This window comes from Castor canadensis, chromosome 7, assembly GCF_047511655.1.
Source record: "Castor canadensis chromosome 7, mCasCan1.hap1v2, whole genome shotgun sequence".
Classification (NCBI taxonomy): domain Eukaryota; kingdom Metazoa; phylum Chordata; class Mammalia; order Rodentia; family Castoridae; genus Castor; species Castor canadensis.
The window spans coordinates 148,859,049-148,882,477 of NC_133392.1; the positions used below are offsets into that span (position 1 = coordinate 148,859,049).

At 41.8% G+C, this 23,429-nt stretch overlaps 1 protein-coding gene across 1 annotated transcript in view; it reads right to left on the reverse strand.

Moving 5' to 3' along the window:
• Nucleotides 1–13,531, reverse strand: part of Micos10 (mitochondrial contact site and cristae organizing system subunit 10) — a 31,412-nt gene extending 17,881 nt beyond the window's left edge. The window contains exon 1 of the mRNA XM_020165378.2: nucleotides 13,376–13,531. Coding sequence (XP_020020967.1) covers nucleotides 13,376–13,439 — 64 coding nt within the window. The 5' untranslated portion in view covers nucleotides 13,440–13,531. The remainder of the gene's footprint in view (nucleotides 1–13,375) is intronic.
• Nucleotides 13,532–23,429: the final 9,898 nt, after the last annotated feature.

The window sequence follows — 23,429 nt, forward strand, 5'->3', positions numbered from 1 at the left end:
TAAAGAACCATTCACTTTACTCATGCTAAGTAACAGAACTAGAACTATTTATGTAAGGATCATAATTCACAACTACAGGATATTTTTTTAGCGGAAACTTCCCATTTGTGTATTTTCTTAAATTATAAAAACAGTAAAGTTAACAATCTTCCCTATCAAGCATGATTACCATTCCCTAGAGATAATTTGGGTAAGTTTATTATTCATCATTCATTTATATAAATGGGATCATACATCATGTTCTGCAACTTGTTTTTCTCACAATGAGACACCAGGCTGTGATGGCAGATGTCTTTTTGAAACTTTGATTGAAAGTGTAGCACTCTATGAGTTTCAAACTAAGCACCCCCACGGTACCAGCAACCCAAGCAAGAAACAGGCTTCCAGTATCCCTGAGGACTGCCTTGTACTCCTTTAGTCAAAATACTCCACTCAAGGGCAGCCATGCTTTGACTTCTAACACTGTTTTGCCTGTTTAAGAACTTTACTGTAAGACAACCCACAACCCACAGTTTATCTGTAAAACACTGCTGTAAATAGTTACACCTTGCTCATTACCGTTGCTGTAATGTATTCCGCGATGTGCATTTGGGCAGTTCGTATGCACTTCTACTGGGTCACATCCCTACACACAGAATTACTGGATCACAAGATACATACACAGGTTACTTTTGTACCTCATACTGCCAGTTTTATACCAACTCACATTTCCACAGGTGGTGTGTGAATTCTAGTTCCTCTACATCTTCACTAACACTGGTGCTTTTCATCCTTTTAAAAAATTTTTTGTTGTTTTTATCTTATTGTACGCTTTTCATTATTTGGTAGGTATCTTTGTTTTAAGTAACTTTTGAAAGTATAAATAAACCATACTCATTTAAAATGTGTAATTCAGCCAGGCTGTAGGGGCTCACACCTGTAAAACCCTAGTTCTCAAGGGCAGAGATAAGGAGGATAACGGTTTGCAGGCAGCCCTGGCAAACATTTCTTGAGACCCTATCTTGAAAATATCCAATACAAAAAAGGACTGGTGGAGTGGCTAAAAGTGTAGGCCCTGAGTTCAAAACCCAATACCACAAAAATAAATAAGCAAACAAACAAAGTATACAATTCAGTGAGTCCTGACTGATGCATATACCTGTGAAGTGACCACTGAAATCAACAAGCAGAACGTCGCTGTCGACCCCTCAAACTTCCTTGTGCATCTTTGCAGCTCCACCTTAGCTGTGACTGGCTATCTGCTTTTTCATTATAGATTGTCTGTATTTTCTCAAAATTTGTATGTAGATAGAATCATAAAGTTTCATATATCAGCAGTCAGTTCCTGTTTACTACTGACTATCCCACTGTAAGGATAGTCTGTTTTCTAATTCCATTTATCAGTTGATGGACACCTGAGTAGTTTTCAGTTTGGGAACAACACTGTTATGAACACTCAAGTAAGTGTCTTTTTGTGGACACATTTTTATTTCTGTTGGGTAAATGACTGTATTGTAACTTTATAAGAAACTGAAAAACAGTTTTCCAAAGTGGTTCTACTCTTACATTTCCATCAACAATGTACACAAGAGTACCAGTTGTTCACTCCACATCTTAGTCATTAAGTATGGCCAAACTTTAAATTTCAGCTATTTTAATGGGTGTGTAGGGGATTCATGATTTTTCTTTTCAGTATGGGGTTTGAACTCAGGGCCTTGCATTTGGGCACGTGCTCTACCACTTCAGCTTTTTTTTTGTTTTGCTCCTACCTGCACCTCCACATAGTTATAAATGTACAATGCCACACCCAACTTATTTGCTAAGATAGGGTTATCCTTAGCTTTTTTCCCTGGGCAGGCCTCAAACCACAATCCTCCTCATCTTTGCTTCCTGAGTAGCTAGGATTACAGACATGAGCTACCCCTCCTAGCCTCACAGTCTGAATTCACAGTTCCCCAATGACTACTTATATGCCCTTAGTGTAACTTCTTAAGCCTTGTTAAACATTCTACTACAGTTCATTTTTAACTACTTTACTTTTCTTATAAGAGTTCCTTACATATTCTGAAAACAAGTCCTTTGTCAGATACCTGCAGATTCTCTCCCATTCCATGGTTTGGCCTTTTGTTCTCTTAATGGTGCCTTGTAAAAGGCAAGTTTTTGTTTTTTTTTGTTTTTTTTTTATAATGTGATTCCAACATTTTATTTTATTTTATTTTATTTATTTATTTTTTCATTTTTCTTTTATTATTCATATGTGCATACAAGGCTTGGTTCATTTCTCCCCCCTGCCCCCACCCCCTAAAAGGCAAGTTTTTTATGTTGATCAAATTCAGTATGTCAGTTTTTTTCTTTCTAATTTTTGCTTTTTGTATCCTAAGAAATCTTTGCTCACTACCAGGTCACAGAGATTTTTCTTCTAGAGGTTTTACAGTTTCAACTTTTACGTCTAGGTCTACAATCCTTTCACATGAGATTCATTTGTGTCTCCACCGAATACTTAGTTGTTAAAGCACAATTTGTTGAAAAGATTTTCTTTTCCCCCATTAAGTTGCCTTTGTTGAAAATTAATTGGCCATATATTTACAGGCCTATTTCTGGATTCTATACTATTCTACTGACCTGTATGTGTACCCCTTCTCCAACACCAACTGTCTTGTAGCTTAAGTCTTGAGATCAGGTAATATAAATCCACCAACTTTGTTCTTGATAGAGATTTCTTTGGCTTATTTTGGATTATTTACACTTTCATATATATTTTTAAACCAGGGCATGTACATGGTGCTAGAGCACACTCATGGCACGCACAAGGCTGGGGGTTCACACACATACAAAATAATGCTATCAATCGGTTTCTCAATTTCTATAAAGTTCTTTGGCTTTATTTTTCTTGTTAGAAAAAGAGATACTGCAAGTTTACTTAATGAGTTGTTAGTAAGCAAAAAAGGGATAATACATATTAATGTACCAACTATGGTGGTATATTAACAAGCATTCAATTAATGTTAGCTTTCTTTTTCCCTCTCTTGGTCTTTGCAAAAACAGGATGCAATCTAGCAATGCCCTAATATTTCACTAGGGGGTCAATGGCCACAGTAAAAATATTACCACACCAAGCAACTTTTTAAGTAAATATGTGTATTTTTACTTGGATCCAACACTGAAATGCACTTGCCAAAGAAAGCAATTCAGCATATTTACTAATAAACCGTTTCAGGCCACATTTTAGGAAAGCATAAAACCGCAGCCAGAACAAAAATTTAAATGTTTTCAAGTTCCATATAGTGCCTAATCACATTATTCTGTAATGCAAACAGAGAATTCTCCTCTAGCAAGATCACAATGTTCCATTGTTCACATTGCTGTCTCGAATGGAAAAAGTATTCTTCTCACATTGTTTAGAAATACATAAAGCAAACAAAATATGGCTACCAATTCAACAATTAACATGTACTAATTTAAAACTCAAGCCAATAAACAAAAACCTTTGAAGTATTTTAGTTTAGCCATAAAATGCAGAGGTATCAGTTTGCAAAACAGGGAACCAAAAGGCAATTTTTGGTAAGACCCCAATGTTCTGTGGTAACCCACATTTATCAGATGAACAGACTCTTTAAGAAAAACACCAGCTTGCTTTCTTTTTCCATGACTTTATTCAGAGTTCTCTTAGTAAGACACTTTAACATTAGAATGACTTTAAACAATCAATCTATACTTAACTGAGCAGTGGATAAACATGCAAAACCTTCTGGTCCATCCTAAAGTAGGTCAGGTGTTAAGTCATTTACTGTTCTACTTCTTAGCAAGGAAGGAACCTAGCTAAATCCTTTCTTTTCATGAAAAAGAATGCATGGCAATTCAGTAACTTTCTTTTCTGAGGTTATTATTTGTTTGTTGTATTTTGGCTCTGTTTTTTTGTTGTTTTGCTCTACTGGGGTTTGAGCCCAAGGCCTCAAGCTTGCTAGGCAGGCTCTACAACTTGAGTCACGGTCCCGACCACTATGTATCTCTGGGTTGGCCTCAAACTTGAGATCTTCCTGTCTCAGCTTCCCAAGTATTGGGACTACATACATGTAACACCACACCTGGTTTTGCATTTCAAGTTCTTTAAATAAATATTAGTCTAGCCTGCCAGCATTTCACCTGTCTCTTTGCCACCCATTTTGCTTTCTGCTCCATCTTACTTCTGGCCTCCTCTCACCTCATTATCAGCATGATCTTGCAGTAATACACTAGCCCCTCTCCCTATATTCATCTGGTCCTCTCCAATTCATTCTCATCTACTTCAATCATCTTTCTGAAATCAGAAATTCAACTATGTCACTCTTCAGCTTAATAGTCAATGAATTCCCTTTGCCACTCAATTCAGCAATTCCACTCCTAGGTTCGTACCCAAAGGAAATAAAAAACATATGTTCAGGGCTGGGGGCAGTGGCTCATGCCAGAATTCCTAGCTACGAGGGAGGCAGAGATCAAGAGGATGACTCCAGGCCAGTCAGGCAAAAAGTTAGTGAGACCCGCATCTCAACCAACAATCCAAGCATGGTGGCATGCACCTGTCATCCCAGCACCATGGGAGGCATAGGTAGGAGGATCTCAGTCCAAGACCAAGTGTTAGAATACCTGCCTAGAAAGTGTGAGACCCTGAAGTTCAAACTCCAGCACTGCCCCCCCAAAAAAAGTCTACATAAAAATTTGTACACATGACCACACAGTATGATTCAGAATAGTCGAAAATATAAACAATCTGTATGTCCATCAACTGATAAATGAATATAGCCATACCACAGAATATTGTTTGGCCACAAAAAATAACGAAACACTGATATATGCTACAACACGATGTACCTTGAAAACATTATGCTAAGTTTAAAAAAAAAAAAGTCAGACACTAGAGACCACATATTGAAAAGTGGTACACACCTGCACCCCAGCACTCAGGAGGCTGAAGCAGGAAGATCTCAAGTTCCAGACCAGTCCTAGGCAACACAGTGAGACCCATGTCAAAAGTACTCCAATGTGTGTGTGTGTGTGTGTGTGTGTGTGTGTGTGTGTGTGTGACCTGCAAAGCAGGTGCTCTACTGCTTGAGCCACACCTCCAACCCATTTTGTTGTGGTTATTTTGGAGATGGGATCTTGAGAACTGTTTGCCCAGGCTGGCCCTCAAACTGCAATCCTTCTCATCTCAGCCTCTCAAGTAGCAAGGATTATAGGCACAAGCCACCCAGCACCCGGTTCAATTTTTTCTTTTTTAAAAAGATTACATATCATATATTTTCATTATCAGAAATGTTCAGAATAGGAAAGTAAAATAGTGGTTGCTTGGGGCTGGAGTGGGGGTTTGAGAATGGAAACAACTGTGTCTGGGGTTTAGAATATTATAAATATTCTAAAATTCAATCATAAAGATAGTCACACAATTCTGTGAACATATTAAAATTGTACATTTTAAATAGGAGTATGTATGGTATGTGAAATCTGTATCAATAAAGCAGTTTTTTAAAGAGATCACATGTCTATACTGCTTTCTGGAAGTTAGTTTTAGATGGCATAACAGAATTTATTCCTACACTCCAGTTCACATGAAAACCTTATGACAAAATAAAGTCTCTACAAATATAGTTAAGAGAAAAGCAAACAAAACAGCAATGTCTTTAGGATGAAATCAGACTTCTTACCAGGTGGTAAAAAGACCTTCCTTAACTCCCTCTACCCTTCTACCTTTCCTGCCTCATCTTTGGTCCTTCTACTCTCCTTCCTTCCCCAAGATGCCTCCTGCTTTAACAAATAGTATAACTATAAGCAAGGAAGATAGAATCGCTCTCTGCAGCGAGAGCTCACAGCCAGCATGAGCTTCCATGTCCTCAGTCCCACAAGGCTATAGGAGCTGAAGATAATGTGTGTAAAGCATGGCGTGCTCAGCACAGTGCTTGGAACACGCATGGCAAATGCTCACGGTGGCCATTCTAGTAGTTCTCTGGAGAAGCCAAGGCGCTCTCTCCTCTAGGACACTAGACAGTTTCTGAGGCCTGAAATGCAGTCTTCCACCCAGCACACCTATTAAATGTCCACATATTCTCCAAGATGGAGCTTGATCCTCTCATTTGGCATTCCTCATGGACATGAGCCCCTGGAGGAAGAGCCAGTGCTCTTCATCTGTACCCTCTCCCACCCCAGGGCTTGCTACGATGGCTGGTTTCACACTATTTGGGGAAGTATATACTCATGACTACTACCACATACATAAACTGGAACACTGATTATCAGGCTTTCATACCACTCACCATAGCCAAGATAGGAAGAAATGCGTTAATTAGATTACCTCATGACCTCTACCCTTCACTTAAATGCCTGCATTTACTACTTACCAAGTACAGACAAAGTCCTACCTCCTCTTCAGAGATTAGCTCATTTGATCCTTACTAGCAACAACTCTCTGGAAAGTGCTATCCCTTTATATATGAGGAAACTGAGGCACACAGAAGTACTTATTGGTACCATTATTTCTAATGAAAAAAAAAAATCAGGGAAAAGAAACAAAATACCTGCTCATGCTCTCATAGTTCCTGAAACTGGATGCACTCTGGGGCCACTGGTTGCATTTTCCTCACTGCTGAGATAATGATAAACACTGCTGTGCTTCGTACACCTAGCATGCAGGACAGCCTTTCCCAAAGACTGCCTATCTCAACCTAGGCATCCTCTCTCCTACCATGGGATCGCCTTCTCCTCTTTTTGAGGAGAAGGCTGGATGGAGGAAAAGAGACATGGCCAGGATTAAAGCTTGCCAATTCACCTTAGGGATTCCCAAGACCTGGATATGAACCCAAGAAATATTGGAATCAGATCTTCCTCAAACAAATGGCCCTGGCCGCTGTCACACAGACATCAGCTTGGTCATGAGCTCCGCAGCCTACCTGCACAGTCTCTGGCATCCATTAGAGTCTCAGGAAGAGGCTCTAACAACAACCATGCCTCCATGAACAACACCTGCAGGAAACAGGAACTCTCAAACCACAGGGAAGCAGACTCCGGAAGTCTCATCTAAAACCTTGTTTTCCCTGGGAAATAGAAATAGACATAACCTGCCATTCATTGAAAACTGGTAAGACCAAGTTAAGGGCATCAGCTCCGCAGGAACCAGGACCAGAACTACTGGGAGCCCTATAGTCACAAGACACTATGTCTTCTATGGCCAGTAACAACAAAAAAAAGTGTGACTTATTCATGCTTGTATATATGAGGCAAGTTACTCAGTACTTATGAGGAAAATGAACAGCACAGCCCTTTCTTTCTGGAGAAAGAAAACCAGAGCATTCCATAAATCTGATAAAACTTAAAAATAAATCCATAAAATTAGCAAAAACCATTAATGACACATTCACATAAAACTAATGGAACATGCCATTCATAAAATATAATATTCTTCACTCCTTTTTAATTTCCTGCAGAAGGCTTTGGCACTACTGCTTAAACCAACATCAACCTCTATTTGTTTAAATATGAAAGTACTCTGGTTTATGTTTCTCACTTGACTACTCCCAAACATTTCGAATACTACTTTTATTACCAAGATCTACTGACAGTAATTTATAGTCAGTAAAAATCCCAAGTGCTCAAGGTCACATGATTAAGCATAGGAACTGGCAGAAATTCACATGAAATCTACTTTGAGTTTTTCACTTAAATGCTAATTCATCCAGTTACTAAACACAAACTGAGTTGCAAATATGAGCAGAGAATAGTTAGACAAAATTCTCAGCAATACATGTCATTCTTTGACAATAATTATTGTATCCCTCCCCTAAACCAGGGTTTGGGATCAACATTTAACAAAACAGAGGCTGGAGGAGTGGTTCACGTGGCAGAGCCACCTGCTTTGCAAATGTGAAGCCCTGAATTCAAACCCTAGTTCCACCAAAAAAAGTGAACAAAGCAATCTTTGGTTCTTATGAAGTTTACATTCCAGTGAAGAGGAACAATCAAGTACAGAAACAAACTGCAAATTTCAGATGGTGATGCATGTTATTAGGAAAAGTAAGTGAGGGCTGGAGGGGTGGCTCAAGCAGTAGAGTGCCTGTCTAGCAAGCATGAAGACCTGAGTTCAAACCCCAGTGCCTCGAAAAAAAGAAAAATGAGTGAGCCAGGCATGGTGGCTCATGCTTATAATCCTAGCTACTTTGGGAGCTGAAATGGGGAGGATCAGGGTTCAAGGGCAGTCAGGACAGAAAGTCCAAGAGATCCTGTCTCAACTAATGGCTGGGCATGGAGGCATGTACCTATCATCCCAGCTACACAGGAGGCATAGATAGGAGGATCAAGGTCCAGGCCAGCCCAGGCATAACCTCAAGACCCAATTCAAAAAATATCTAGAGCAAAAAGGGACAGTCGTATGGCTCAAGTGCAAGACCCTGAATTCAAAGCACAAAAAAAAAAAAGAAAAAGAAAAAAAAAGAAAGAAAAGAAAAATGAGTGATGTACATGAGAACATGAGAATAAATAGGACACAAATGAACTTCTTTATTGAAAAACAAAGATAAATTAATCTCAAGCTTTATGTACTAGTATCTTGAGTTCATAGTTTTATGAACTAGGTATCTTGAGTTAAAAGGACAGCCTGGGTACACATAGCAACCCTCCAAAAAAACAGAGAAGCTAAAAGAGAAGGTAAAAATATGAGAGGGCGTTAAAAATATGAGAGGGCGTTCTGGGGGTGCTCAGTGCTAGAGTCATGCTTAGCACGCTGAAGGCCCCAGGTTCCATCCTCAGTTATCATCACACACACACACACACACACACACACACACACACACACACAAGTGAGGGGGCAAGGAAGGAAAAGAAAGGATCAAGAGCTGAAAAGAAAGAAGAGGAGCCAGGCATGGTGGCTTATCTCTATTATCTTAGCTACTCAGGAGGCAGAGATTGGGAAGAACACTGCTGGAGGCCAGACTAGAGAAAAAGTTAGGGAGACTCCCCCTAATCCCCCCCATCTCAATCAACAAGCCAGGCATGCTGCTGTACACTCCTGTATCCCAGCTACTTGGGAGGCTGTTGGTAGGAAGATCTTAAAGTCAACCCAGGAAAACCTTAAGCACCTACCTGAAAATAACTACAGCAAAAAAGGGTTGGGGGCATGGCTCAAATGGTTGAGCACCTTCCTAGCAAGCATAAGACCCTGAGTTCAAACTCCAGCACCACCACCACCACCATAGAAAGAAAAAAAAAGAAAAGAAGACTACTGTGCCTGTCAACTTAGTAGTTCTTGTCTAAAATCAAGACCTGGATGTTTTTCAATTCACGGTCTTAATTTATGAGGTCAAACAATGTTATAAATCACCTATCCTTCCACACTATTTGACACAAAATAAAGCGGTATTTTTTAAATGGAGTTAATGTGGAAATAGAACTACTTTTCCTGAGATAGTAATGGAGGGAAGGGTAATTACATATAAGTAAATGTATCTCTTCCTACAGGGCTATTCAGAGTAATAAGATCCTTAAAGCACTACTGCCTCTGTACATTCACAGGAGAGCTATCCAACCCAGCAGCACAACATCTACATTTAAGATGAGCAGTTAAGATAGTCACCATTTGGGCTGGGGGTATAGCCCAGTGGTAGAGCACAAGGTCTGGGTTCGATCCCCAGCGCCATAAAAAAATAGTAAGTCACCTTTCAGAAAACCGGTGGGGAAAGAATAAAAATACCTGAGGTGTAAGATAGGTAATCAGACCAAGAAGGGCTCAGAAAGGTTGCTGTGGATTCATTATGGCTTCCCTGCAGTCTCTGTGAAGCCAGAGTACAAATCATGAAAATGGAGCTGGAAGCCTGCACTGATCCTTTCTTCCCTGTTCACACCTTCCATCAAATCTCATAACCACCTTAGGGCAGGCTGCCATTCATTCCCTGAGACTCCATCTCCATTCTGAAGTACCAGGAAAGCAAGCAGCCAAGGAGGTTTGGAGTTCCTGAACTACCTTTCTACTCTGCATAGTCTCCCAGGGTAACTTCGACCACTGCAGAATTCTATCTCCACAGCAAACATCTACCTCAAGCTTCCTATTCATATAGATAGCCTCTTTGCTAGTGTCATTGGTTTCAGTCTTCCCATCTCCTCCATCCTGTCAGCAAACATGATTTTGAACACATGACAAAAGAGCAGCATTTCATCTCATGCTCTTGCTTGGGGAGCATTCAAACAAAGCCAACCAAGCCTCCTCTCTTACTCTTCTGCTCTCTCTCTGAGCCCATACTAATAGGACAACTACTCAAAATCTTCTCCCCAAAACTGAAACCCCATTCTCAAATTTGACATGCTCATTCTCAAACAAACCCAACCATGTAAGAAAAAAAGCAACCAAAACCATGACACTTTATTTCACTGTAGTCTTGTGTTCTTCTGTCACCTGATGTAACCAGCAACTGCAGGTCTCATGTTATTTAGCGTAATAAGGTTCACTTGCACCCTTCTGTTTTACTTCTAAATGTTTTTTTTGGTGGTACTGATGTTTGAACTCAGGGCATCACACTTGCTAGACAAGTACTTTACCACTTGAGCCACTCCGCCAGCTACTTCTAAATTCTGATCAATGACATGAGCACTAACCTAAGTCTATGGAGTCATCACTATAAGAAATGAAGATGAGGTAAAGTTAACCAGATGAGAGAGAAGAGAAAGAAAATCACCTTTCCCGAGTTCGTACTATACACCTAGCACTGCTGGCCTAGGAGGTAGTGCCTACCATCTCTGTTTTATAAATGGGGGACATTTTTGAAGTTTCTCAAGTACACCCATCCCTTTCCAGTGTAGTTCACACACATTTCATATTCACAGTACTGTTAGCTTCCTCTAATCCAAATCCATCCTGTCTGTATAGTACACTGCCACAATAACCATACCGAAATTCCATTTATAGCACATCAGTTCCCTGTAAAGGGTAGTGAAATACCTTATGCTTTTCTATTTGCCTGTGAAATGGCCCATAACTCAGTAAATATTTGTTGCTTAAAACCAGCCCATGATTCCCACCAGCCTATGTGTAGCGGAAGCAGTAGATTTTAAGACACAGGTGCTGAACATGCAGAATGCTTGGGAAAAGTCAAAGACAACTCCAACTAATAAGATAGAAGGTCTAAGACACTTCATAGACCGGACACTGGAACTTCAGGGAGAAGAGGTGCTGAAATTAGAATGCCTGGGTTCTAAGCCCACCTCTCCAACTCCTGGCTACTTCACATCAATGGGCTCCAATATCCTCCTCTATAAAGGTTCAACCTGGCCGTGCTCAAACTCTTCCATTCTCCCTGACTACCCAAGCCAAGCCATGTGACACAGGTTAGATGAAGGCCCATTTTCCTTGCAAACTCTCTTATTGGATAACCTCAGCCCAACCCTACACTTACTTGATTCCCAAAAGCTCTACAGCAGAAAGTAACGTTCTCATTTGAACTTTCAACTGTAATCATACACTACTTCGCCTCACTTAATTATTCCACTTGTATATGCCTCACCCCTGCCAGTGCCCACTCACGAGAAAGACACAACTCCCTGCCTCAGGCATCACCAACAGCACAATATTAATACCAGTAATATTACTACCACCATTTCCTGAACAGGGACATACCAGGCTAGTATTTTATGTACTTTTCTGTCCTTTAGCTTTCTTAATCTTTTAGGCAAACTTCTTTATCCCCTTTCTATAGCTATGAAAGAGACCTTACCCAAAGCCACAAAACCAGTAAGACTGAGGGCAAAGGAGGTGTGGCTCTCAATAAGTAGAACCCCTGCTTTACAAGCCTGAAGCCCTGAGTTCAAACCCTGTTCCCACACCGCCCAAAAAAAGGATGAGGGTGAAGAGTGAAAAACTCTAAAATCAGCTGTCGACTTCAAAGTCTGTTCTCAACTTCTGACTTTATTTTTTGGTGGTATGGGGTTTGAACTTGGGGCCTCATGCTTGCTAAGCAGGTGCTCTACCACTTCAGCCACTCTGCCAGCCCCATGTTCAACTTCTATATCATACTGTTTAGTAATTACATTGGTATCTGAGTATTTCATATCCAGGTATTAAATCTCGAATACAAGCTGTTAAAAAATGTTTGGGTTTGGTTTTGGTCATTTCCAGAATAATTTATTTCTAATGCCATTCTCAAGCCTTTACATAAACCAACTCATTTAATCCTTTCAACAACTCTAAGAGACAGTAATGATTACTAGCAATTTACAAATGAGAAAATACATAGAATGGAGGGAAGCTTGTCTGTCGGGCCATGGATGGGCCATTTGTGATGCTGATGAGAAAACAGGCACAGGGAAATTAGATAATTTGCCCCTAATCACACAGCTGCTAAGTGCTGAATTCAGGAGTGAAATGGAAACTAAAATTACTTCATTTATTGATTCACTCTCAACAATTTTGTACTCTACACTCTTCTAGAGCTGGAGATACAGGAGTAAAACCAGAAAAATTCCTGCTTTCATGGATCTTCCAATTTTACTTGTTTCCCAGTATTATCATTCAAGGACATATTCCTAAGTTCTCTTAAACTTTCTAAGATTTTTCATATAAAAACATCAAATTTAGAAAATAAATTTTAGTATAGAAAAAAGAGCATGGGACTCAAAGCCAGAAAACCTGGGCTAAATTCTCAACTTAGTTATTTATTAGCAGTGTGACGCTGGGCAAATGCCTTCACCTGGTCGTCCACTTCATAACGTGTAAAAACACTATGAGAAAATGTACTGAACTTGGCACCTTCACACAGGGGGGCACTTAGGACATGGTTAATAATGAGCTTCCCGCTCTCCCCGCCTTCTCCAGCCCCATGCAATGACACAATGACTTCATAATGTGTGTCGTCACCGAGCACATGTTAAAAGACAACTGGAGTTACAATGATAACTGAAAAGTGACTGAACCCTTACTTCCCAGGGCAACCCTCATTCCAGATCATCATCACTGTCTCCAATTTCAGGCCCCAGACTACTCTGATTCAGATAAATGAGGTGACAAGTCGGGGATGACAGCAATTCACATCACGGCCGGGCAACGTCTACAAAATGCTCCCGGTGACCTTCTTCAGAAGGGGAGCAAAGGGGCCCCCCGGGCAGGCTCCACGTCCGAGCTGGGGGACCGGAGGTGGAGAACTCTGAGGCACGAGGTCGTACCCCGCGCTGTCTGCCACTCTCCCGCCACCTGCCACCTTGACGGCCACCTCCAGCCCTTCCTCCGTCCCCCGACGGCCGCCCGGGCCGAGTGACCTGTACGCGCTCCAGGAGCTCACCCTGGCGGGAGGGGCCAGAGCAGGCCGCGGCCTGACACCGGGCGAATTCCCTTCCTCCCCCGCCCGGACTGCTTGGCTCCGAGCCGGGCCTGCCAGCGGCAAGAAGCCCTTACCTAGCTTCACAACCGCATCCGCCATGCACCGGTCCCACTTCCTGCCGAGGTCAGACTCCGACATGTTCCCCACCCGCAGCTCCAGCTTTCCTTACGGCCGGCCCCCGCGCGGCGACTCCCGGCAAGTCTCGCGAGAGCCGGCCGAGGTTACAAGCCCAGATGGCCGGCGCCGATCTTCCAGATATCGCGAGGTTATCCGCTGCCTCCGTTCCTTCCGGTGTTTTCAATTGGTTGTCAAGGTGACGGGTTGGCTGGAGGCCGGAGGTGCCCCTGACCTTGGAGCTGCGCCTGTGAGTCTTGAGGTTGACAGTTTCCTAAGTGGCATCCAGAGTCCTGCCCGGAGGGCTCTTCTCCATCTCCCAGCATTGGTTCTGGACCTTCCCAGGCAAGAGAGGACAAAGTGCTGGATGTATGCGTTCCTTCATTTTCCTGTTCATTCGCTCATTTATTGCAGCGGAGTTCCCACACCCACCCCTAAAACAGAAACAGCTCTGACAAAGCTCACCTTTCGCCGAATCAAATGGACGCTTTTTTTAACCTCTGTACAGCATTCGACCCAACTGTCCCTCCTTCTTCGTCTTTCTTGTCTCCTCTATTCAGCTAACCTCAAACTTTCTCAGTTCTTTTCTGACTTTTGGTTTTCTCCAGGACTGCTTTTATATTCCTGCCAGCTGTTTAAAGAGTGTTGGTGCTCAAGTTTCCATCAATTCTCTTGTCACTCTTAAGAATTCTCCCTGAGTAGTTGCAACCACTGCCAAAGAAAATCTCCAGATCAAACGTCTACCTCAGGCTTTCAACTCATGTAGATAGCCTCCTTGCTAGTGTTATTTAGGCTTCCCCATTTCCTCCATCCTACCAACAAATATAAATTTGGCCATGGTATTCCTCTGATTAGAAGCTGTCAGTGATTCATTCTTTATAGGATATATGCAACTTCAATGCTGCCCTCATTCTAAGGAAGCTTACAGCTGCTCCTCCCCCCAAACTGTGAAGGAGGTCCTCATTGTAAGAAACTTTTCAGAAGGAAGAAATACCAAGGAATGGGGTGTGGGCCCAGCCCCCTGGGAGGTCTGGATGGAACAGAGATGTTCCCATGCCAGAGAAATTCATGATTTCATGATGATCCCAAGAAGGGAAAACCATTCAGTAAGGGCCACAAAAATGGAGACAGCCAATCAAAAGTGGCCTAACCTGACTTCCTCTAAACCCTGTCTCCATGGGTTATGCTCCCCAAATCCACAACATAATCATTGCCCCAAGTTTACCTACCCCACAGAATTCTGTACCTAGCACATTGTTATAGATGTTACTTGCCAGTAAAACTAGCAGCCTCTTAAGGGTCTGAGCTTCCCGCTTCTTCATCTACACACTTTCAGACCAAAGCACAGTGCCTGGGGTAGTAGTATCGTGTATGAAATATTTGACAAGCTAAATTGGATGGATGTAAAAATGAATGATTGAAATAATTAGAGAAAAAATTCCTGTTGTGGGAAAACTTTAAGATTGTATTTGTGTAGAAAAAAAGGAAAGTGAATAGTATCAGGTACCTCAAATAATTGCAAGTATCCTCACAGCTGGTTGAGATTTGTATCTTCATTTTCACAGATTTGGAAACTGAGTCTCAGAGAAGTTAGGTAAGGAGGAAGATGGACAAAGCTCTGCACTGTGTAAATTTACAAACTGATGGAGGCATTTTTATTGGATCCAAGGGACTTGTAAACTTTTGTAGGAGGTAGAGAGCAAATTATGAAAGCCATCTGAGGCAGACAGTATAGTGTGGATTCTGGAGCCAGGCTGTCTGGGTTCAGATCTTAGCTTTGTATTTTCTAGCTTGTATATATTTTTTTCTTTTTTTGCAATTCCAGGGCTTGAACTCTGGGCCTACACCTTGAGCCACTCCACCAGCCCTTTTTGTGTTACGTATTTTTGAGATAGGGTCTCTCAAACTATTTTTCCGGGCTGGCTTGGAGCCTCAGATCCTCCTGATCTCTGCATCCTGAGTAACTAGGATTACAGGCATGAGCCACCAGCACCTGCACCCTAGCTTGTATCTTTTATTCTCCCTTTCCACCATTCCTTTCCCTGAATAATGTTCTGTTCACTGCCATATGCCTAGTTCTAGAGTATGCTTAATGGGTTCTTGTTGGTTGGATGAAGAAAGTGAATGAAAACTCTGAAATTTTTATAGTTCTTAGGCACAAAAATCAATACAAGTTGGGGGATAATTGTTTTTAAGAACAGCAATACATTCATTATAAACTTAGTTACTTTCAAAATGATTAAAAATAAATTTTTCAACAGGTACCAGTGGCTCAGGCCTGTAATCCTAGCTACTCAGGAGACAGAGATCAGGAGGATTGCAGTTCAAGGCCAGCCCAGGCAAAATGAAAGTGAGACCCTATCTCGAAAATACCCAATACAAAAAAGGGCTGGCAGGTGGCTGAAGTGGTGCCTAGGAAGCATGAAGCCCTGAATTCAAACCCTAGTACCACAAAAAAAAAAAAAAGATTCTTCAACATCAGAGTTGCAAACATGAAAAGGAGAAAAACTTGAAAGAAGTCTGTGCTGCTGAATTGGAATTAAAGGTGTCAGTGTGAATTTATGGACTTGGATGTAAATAGATACAGAATCCAGGTGTGATAGTACATGCCTGTAATCCTGGCACTTGAGAAGCTGAAGCAGGAGGATCAAGGCCAGCCTAAGCTACCTAATAAGTTCCAGGCCAGCCAGCCTGGCTACATAGAGAGACACTGACTCAAAAAAAAAATGGTATTGCTTATGCACACCTGTATATGCATGTGTCTGCTCTGTGGACAGGGCTCAAAAGCCATGGCATACCAATAGACAAGCATGTCTACACCTTTGTCTCTAAATGCTATTCCCTACTAAAAGGATCATGGCTCCTTGGAAGAATGACCAGGACCCTTGAGCTGGGGTAGGAAAGATGTAAGATGAACCTAGAATATTTTTGAAATAAGGAAGTTGTCAATGGATGATAGTGACAGGTCAAATGTTTCCATAACTACCATCTGCCTAAAAGAGTGCTTGGCTCCTCACTAGAGCTCTGTGCAAGTCACTACGATCTCATGAGCACGTGTCCTTATTGGTACAGGTTTCACAAAGTTAGAAGTTTGCGTTTCAAACAGGTAAAGACAGACTTCTTGGATAAAACAATTTCACAGCAAGACAGCCAGCATCTTTTTTTTTTTTAAATACTAGATTGAAGGAAAACAGAACTGTCATAGAAGTAGACTAGATTTTAGCTTCAAGTGTTCATCAACACATAGGCCCTTTGTTTCATTTACTGGGTGATAAAGTCGCCTTCATTAGCAAGGCAGATTAAAGCATTTTATAGCACAGCACCTGCACAAATAAAGGTCTTTTAGATGCCAGTAATTTCTTTCATCATTTTCCTTCAATTAAAAAGGAATTCCTTCTTAGCCAGCGCCTATGGCTCATACCATAGGCACAGATCAGGAAGATCGCAATTTGAAGCCAGCTGGGGCATATAGTTTGTGAGACTCAACACAAAAACAGGCTGGTGGAGTGGCTCAAGTGGTAGAGTGCCTGCCTAGCAAGTGCCACGCTCTGAGTTTAAACCCCATTACTACCACCAAAAAAGAAAAAGGAATTCCTTCTTAAATGAAAATTCACATCTTTTGTCTCATGTCTTTTTTCTCCAAAAGGGGTCTTGTTTCTTTTTGCCCCTTCAGGAAAGTGTCCAAAGTCAAATGGCTACTACTTTATCTGGTTCCAAGTCCAGGAGCATTCCCCCCTTTATGTGTGTGCAAAATACAACAAGCGCCTAGAAAAGTGCTAAAAATGTGAACACAGCTTAATAAATTGTTGTAAATAACATTATAGCACCTCAGAAGCCCTCTTCCCTATGTGTCCTTGCCAGATCACATCTACTCTCTCCCTGCTAGCATAAGCATGGATCTTTTGTTATTCTTTTCCTTGCTTTTCTTTTCTCTCTTTCTTTTTGTTATTGTTTTCTTGTTTTGCTTTTAGAAACATGGTTTTGCTCTGTAGCCCAGGCTGACCTCGAACTCACAGTCCTCCTCCCTTAGCCTCCTGAGTTCTAGAATTACAGATGTGCATCACAACACCTGGCTCTTTTCCTTGCTTTTCATTAGAGCATTTTCCTAGTGTGCACGAAGCCCTGGATTTGATCCTCAACATGGCAAAAAAAAAAAAAAATATATATATATATATATATAGTAACTGATTATACATTCTTAAACAATAGGTTTAATTTTGCCTGATGTTGAACTTATTATAGAATCAAATGTCTATATTTTATGTGATTTGGTTCCTTTTGCTCATTGTTATGCTTTAAGATTCATACTTGTCATTGGGGCTGGAGAAGTTAAGTGGTAGAGTGCCTGCCTGCTAAGCATGGAACTTCGAATTCAAACCCTAATACCTCAAAAAAAAAAAAAAGTTCCAGTTGTTGTGCATAACTGGAATTCATTCAGTTTCATTGCAAAATAGTGTTCCATTATATTTGTCCCTAATTTATTTATTCTACTGCCATGGACATTGGGGTTGTTTCTGGATTGGGACTATTGCTAACAAGTCTTTTCATGTATCATGATGCATGCTGGCATATGTTTTTATTGGATATTAAAAAAAAAGGAGGACAATAGGGTCCCCATATCTTTAGCTTTCCTCAATATTGCTAAACTTTATCCTAAAGCAATTATTCCAGCTTACACTGTCACCAGCAGTGTATGACTATTTCTGTTACTCCACATTCTCACCAACAGTTGGCTTTTATACTTTTTTTTCTTGTTGGTACTGGGGTTTGACCTGAGGGCTGGAGCTTACTAGGCAAGTACTCTATCACTTGAGCCATGCCCCAGCCCAGCAGTTGCCTTTTAATTACACTTTAATATTGTTAAGTGTGAAGTGGTAACTCATTCAGGTAGCCCTGGATCTCCATGTGATTAAGCTACTAGGTTATGTGTTTCAAAGATAAAATGGGTACACACACACATACACATTATAACAAAGCAGACGGGGGTAAGAGGAGAATTCCAACTGAGTCAAAGGGCCCCTGAAAAGGGAGAAGAGGAAGACACACTTTACTAACTTAATGTTTTGCTGACTTGAAGCAGGGACTTCAAGTTATATATCACAATTTGCAATTATCTTCTGTTTGTTTATTCTTCCCTTACCCACTGTTTCTCCCCCCAGACTATAAGCTAAGCTCCATGAAGGCAGGGACCTCCCCTGCTGTATTATTATATCCATAATGCCTTACACAGCATCTGGTACATTGTAGGCATTCAATTAGTATTTCTTGAATTTATGAATGAATGAAGAGTAGGAATGGTATCTTTTTAAAGTTTTATATCTCCTTTTTTGGGGGGTACTGGGTATAGAACTCAGGACTTGTACTTGTTAGACAAACACCCTCCCACTTGAGCCATGCCTCCAGCTCTTAAACTTTTACATCTCTAGCACAACCATGCCAGATCTGCAGTTGGGTTCAGTTGAGGTTCTGGAATCTTACATGCTCCTGCCTTGGAAGCCAGGGGTTCCTCGTGTGGGTAACAAGCTTAAGAGTAAGTGTGGTTTTCTGGCCACACTTAAACCCACTTTTTGTGTTTGAATTAACCTTAGAGTTTGAGTGTGAGGAACTGCTTGAAAGTGTTCAAAGAATTTTTGTGTTTACCAACATTTAAAGGGGCACTCAAGTTGTATATAAATTAATTTCTGAGACAGTGCAAGTTTGAGACAGATATCACTGAATTACTTTGGATTTAAGTATGTGAGCTTTAGAGTGAGAGTTAGTAAAAATTTACACGTCATAGTTTCAGTATTAATATTTCAGAGGCTTCTAAAATCATGTTTGCCCACCACAGAGCTCCCCAGGCTAACACTGTCAAGTTAGCTTTGATTTTTTTTTTACCTGGATTATATAAACTCAACTATGATGGGGTAACTGATTAACTCTTGCTTATTTTGTTTGGTCAGTGAAAAACTAGGGTATGCATAAATGATTTCATAGGCAATGTGATGTGTTTGGTAGAGAAAAATCTTTCTAGGCAGGCGCTGTCCTACAAAGCCACTCCCTCAGCTCTAGTGAGAATATTTCTAAATAGGAGAAATATTTAGGGCGGCATTCTTGGTAGAGTAGCTACTTCTTAATTTCTCCTCTGTCTCACAACCAGAGAGGTAGGAATCTCAGCCCTGAGTTGGCACTTAGGTCGGTCAGCTTCTAAAGTCACATTTTCACTTGGGAGGTCAGCAGATGGGTATCAGAGGGGCTGCCCATGAATCCTGAAACTCAACGCAAATTTTTTTTTTTTTTTCCTCTTGCTGTCCTGGAGACCAACCCAGGGCCTCATGAGTGCTAGGCAAGCATTGTACTCTTGAATTACAATGCCAGTCCTTATGTGAATCTTAACGTATGGGTGCATATCTTTTTGTTGTTGTTGTGTTCTCCTTTGAGTCCATAGCTTTCTCTGGAGTCTCAAAGGGATCCAGAATCCAAAGAAAGTTAAATGGCATTGATCTTGAGCCAGACAGGTCTTGGGGAGATGCCAGTCCCTCCAGCAGAGGGCAGTGGCGCCCACATTCACCCACCTCCTTGACCTTGACATTGGTTATCAAGAGCTCCTAAGGTTGAGCCAGGTAGCTCCAAAAGACAACATTGACCTTCTTCTGCTCTTCCTCTTGGGTTGTTTTTGAAATCCTATTCCATCTTCCAGAGCAACATAATAGGATGCATAAGCTCTCCAGCTGTGACTCTGAGGACAATCAACTTCCTGAATGAGCCCAGAAAAGTCTCCCCAGGGCTACATATCTTCTCAAGCCTCGTTACTCCTAGTTTCTCTTGCTTCCTTCATGGATGTATTTGGATCACCAGAACTAATGCTGATTCAGAGGATCTGACTGGAAGACATTTTCAATGGAAACTTGAATGATTTTGCTTTCTCACTTGGATGCCCTCACCTACGGAATTAACACCTAGCGTCTTAACATTCAAAGTCTTTTGAGAAAGGTTCCACACTCCCCTCAACTCTTGCATTACTCCTACACAGGAAATGTCCTTCTTGGACATTCCCACAACTGCTTTGGCTTTCCAACAACCTCTAGAAGAGGTCACTCCTTCCTTTCTGTTTTTATAATGATTCCCATCTTTCAGTACCTTCTTCCTCCATAGAGCCTTCTCTAGCTAATAAGAAACAGTGACATAGTAGTTAAGCGTTCAGGAGGACTGAAGAAACAAGCCATGCAGATATTTGGGAAGAGTCTTGCAGGCACAGAGATGTACAAGTACAAAGACCCTGGGGTAGGAGCCTCTGGGACCCTTCGAGGCACACTGTGGCTGGAACAGAGTGCGTAGGCAGGAGATGAAGCAGAGACTGGTGGAGGCGCATAGAGTAGGCCTCATAAGCCCTGGCCAAGACTTTGGTTTTTACTGCGAGATGGGAAGCACTCGATGGCTTGCAGGGAGGCAATGCCTTCTCACTTGTTTCACATTACACTGAAAAGAGAGAGCTGGCAGCAGACAGAAGCCTAGAGGCAGGCAGGAGACGAGACCGCTGCAGTCATCCAATAATGCCGGGAAAGGCTGGCAGTGAGAAAAACTGGAATTCTGGAAATAGAGCTGGCCCGAAGGTTCTACACTTCCAGATTCAACCAATCATGGCTCAAAAATAAATACAAATAAAATGTCTTAGGGGCTGGGACTGTAGTTCAGTGGTAAAGCACTTGCCTAGCATGTGCAGGCCCCTGGGTTCCAACCCCAGCACCCCAAAACGAAAAAAAAGTTTTTGTACTGAATCTTTTTTGACCTTTTTTTTTTTTTTGTGGTACTGGGGTTTGAACTCAGGGCCTACACCTCGACCCACTCCACCAGCCCTTTTTTGTGATTTTTTTTTTTTTTCCAAGATAGGGTCTCTTGAATTATTTGCCCAGGCTGGCTCTCAACCTCAATCCTCCTGATTTCTGCCTCCTAAGTAACTAGGATTATAGGCATGAGCCACCAGCACCTGCCTGCCACTCATTTTTTTTTTTGCAGCACTAGGATTTGAACTCAGGGCCTCACACTTGCTAGGTAGGTGCTCTACCACTTGAGTCACTCCACCAGCCCTTTTTTATGATGGTTTTTTTCAAGATAGGGTCTCTCAAACTATTTGCCCAAGGCTGGCTTTGGACAACAATTCTCCTGATCTCTGCCTCCTGAGTAGCTAGGATTAAAAGTGTGAGGCACCAGTGCCCAATGCTCTTACCACTTGACCCAGATTAAATTCTAAACCAGGGCTGGGGGAGCTGGCAACCCCAGTGGAACCCAAAGAGGTCAGGGAACACAATTCAGAAGTGCAGAGCTAAACTTGGACCTTTACAAGAAATGACACAGAGTCAATGGATAAATGCCATTTCCTTCCACTAGCCAGAAATACAACTTCTCTTTCCCAAAAGGCAGCACCAAGGTACTGTGGCTCCCTCCACCCAGCCCCTCTGGACATGCCCTTGTGTGACGGAGAAAAGAGCTATGTTTACCTGTGAATGTGTGGCTAGCTCCATGATAGACATCTTGTGTTTGCTTTCTCTTGTTCCCTGCTTCATTTCCTTTTTCCCTGCTCTTCAGTAGAGTGTAAGTTAGTTATCCCTGTGATTTCTAAGGAACCCAGGGTAAGTCAACATTTAAGTGGAAAAGCAGAATAAGCAGAAGAGTGGTCAGTGCTGGAGATTAAAAATGGAGAGTTAGCCGGGTGCCGGTGGCTCACATCTGTAATCCTAGCTACTCAGGAGGCAGAGATCAGGGGAATCATGGTTCAAAGCCAGCCCAGGCAAATAGTTCAAGAGACCTTATTTTGAAAAACCCTATCACAAAAAAGGGCTGGTGGAGGTGTAGACCCTAAGTGCAAGCCAGAATACCAGGAAAAAAATAAATAAAACTGGAGGGCTCAAAGTTATCCCTACCTATCCAGGGGGCACTGGCTCCAGGACCCCCCTTGGGTACCAAAACCTGTGGATGCTCAAGTCCCTTATATAAAATGCTGGAGTATTTGCACACAACCTACTCACATCATCTTGTATATTTTAAATCATTTCTAGATTATTTACAATACCAAAACAATCTAAATGTTGTATAAATAGTTATACTTTATTATTTAGAGAATAGTGGCAAGAAAAATGTCTGTACATGTTCAGTACAGACAGCAGTTACTTTTTGAATATTTTCAATATGAACTTGATAGAACTCATGGGTGCAGAACCTGCAGATACAGAGGGCCAACTCTGTATGCTTTGCTAAGATCACCGAGGAATGAATGTGGAAGAGGAGAAAGGTAGACCGAGAATGGAGCCTTGTGGCATTCTGACATTTAGAGGCTGGGGAGATGAGGATGAATCAGCAGCACAGGAATGAGAAGGAATGACTGTGGCTGGGAGGAAAACCAAAAAAGGATGGTTTTCTGGAAGCCAAATGAAGAAAGCATTTGAAGAAAGAGGACCTGTTCAACTAGGTCAAATAAATGAGCGTGGAGAATTGACCACTGGATTTAGCGTTAAGGAAGTCATGTTGGTAACATTAACAAGAATGCTTTCTGTGAAGTGGTTGAAACCAAAGCCTGGAGACAGTGGGCTTGAACGGGAGCAGAACAAGAGGGGTCAGAAGCAGCAAGTGTACTCGCACTTGTTTGAGGAGTTTTTCTCCAAAAGGGACAAAGAAAGGGTACAATAGCTTGAGAAGAGGTGAGGTCAGCTGTTAACAGGCTTGTTAGGATAGGAGCAACTGCTCCTGGCTGCTTTGTGGAGGGGAGTGACTCAACAGACAGGGCAGAAATGATGATTCAAGGGACAGCCGATGACTGCAGCTTGGAAGCGTCCAGAAGAAACGTTAAGAGTTGAGGTCAGAGATCCAGAACAGGAGTTTTGTTTCTAAGGAAAGGGGGAATGCTGGCCATCTGGAATTTCCTCTCCATGGCTGCCTGCGTCTCTAGGGCCCAACTTTGAAAGTTGAACATTTACTTTTTGATGTGGTTAGAACCCCTGAGCACACACCATGTTCCCAAGAGTATTTAATTAAATGGGA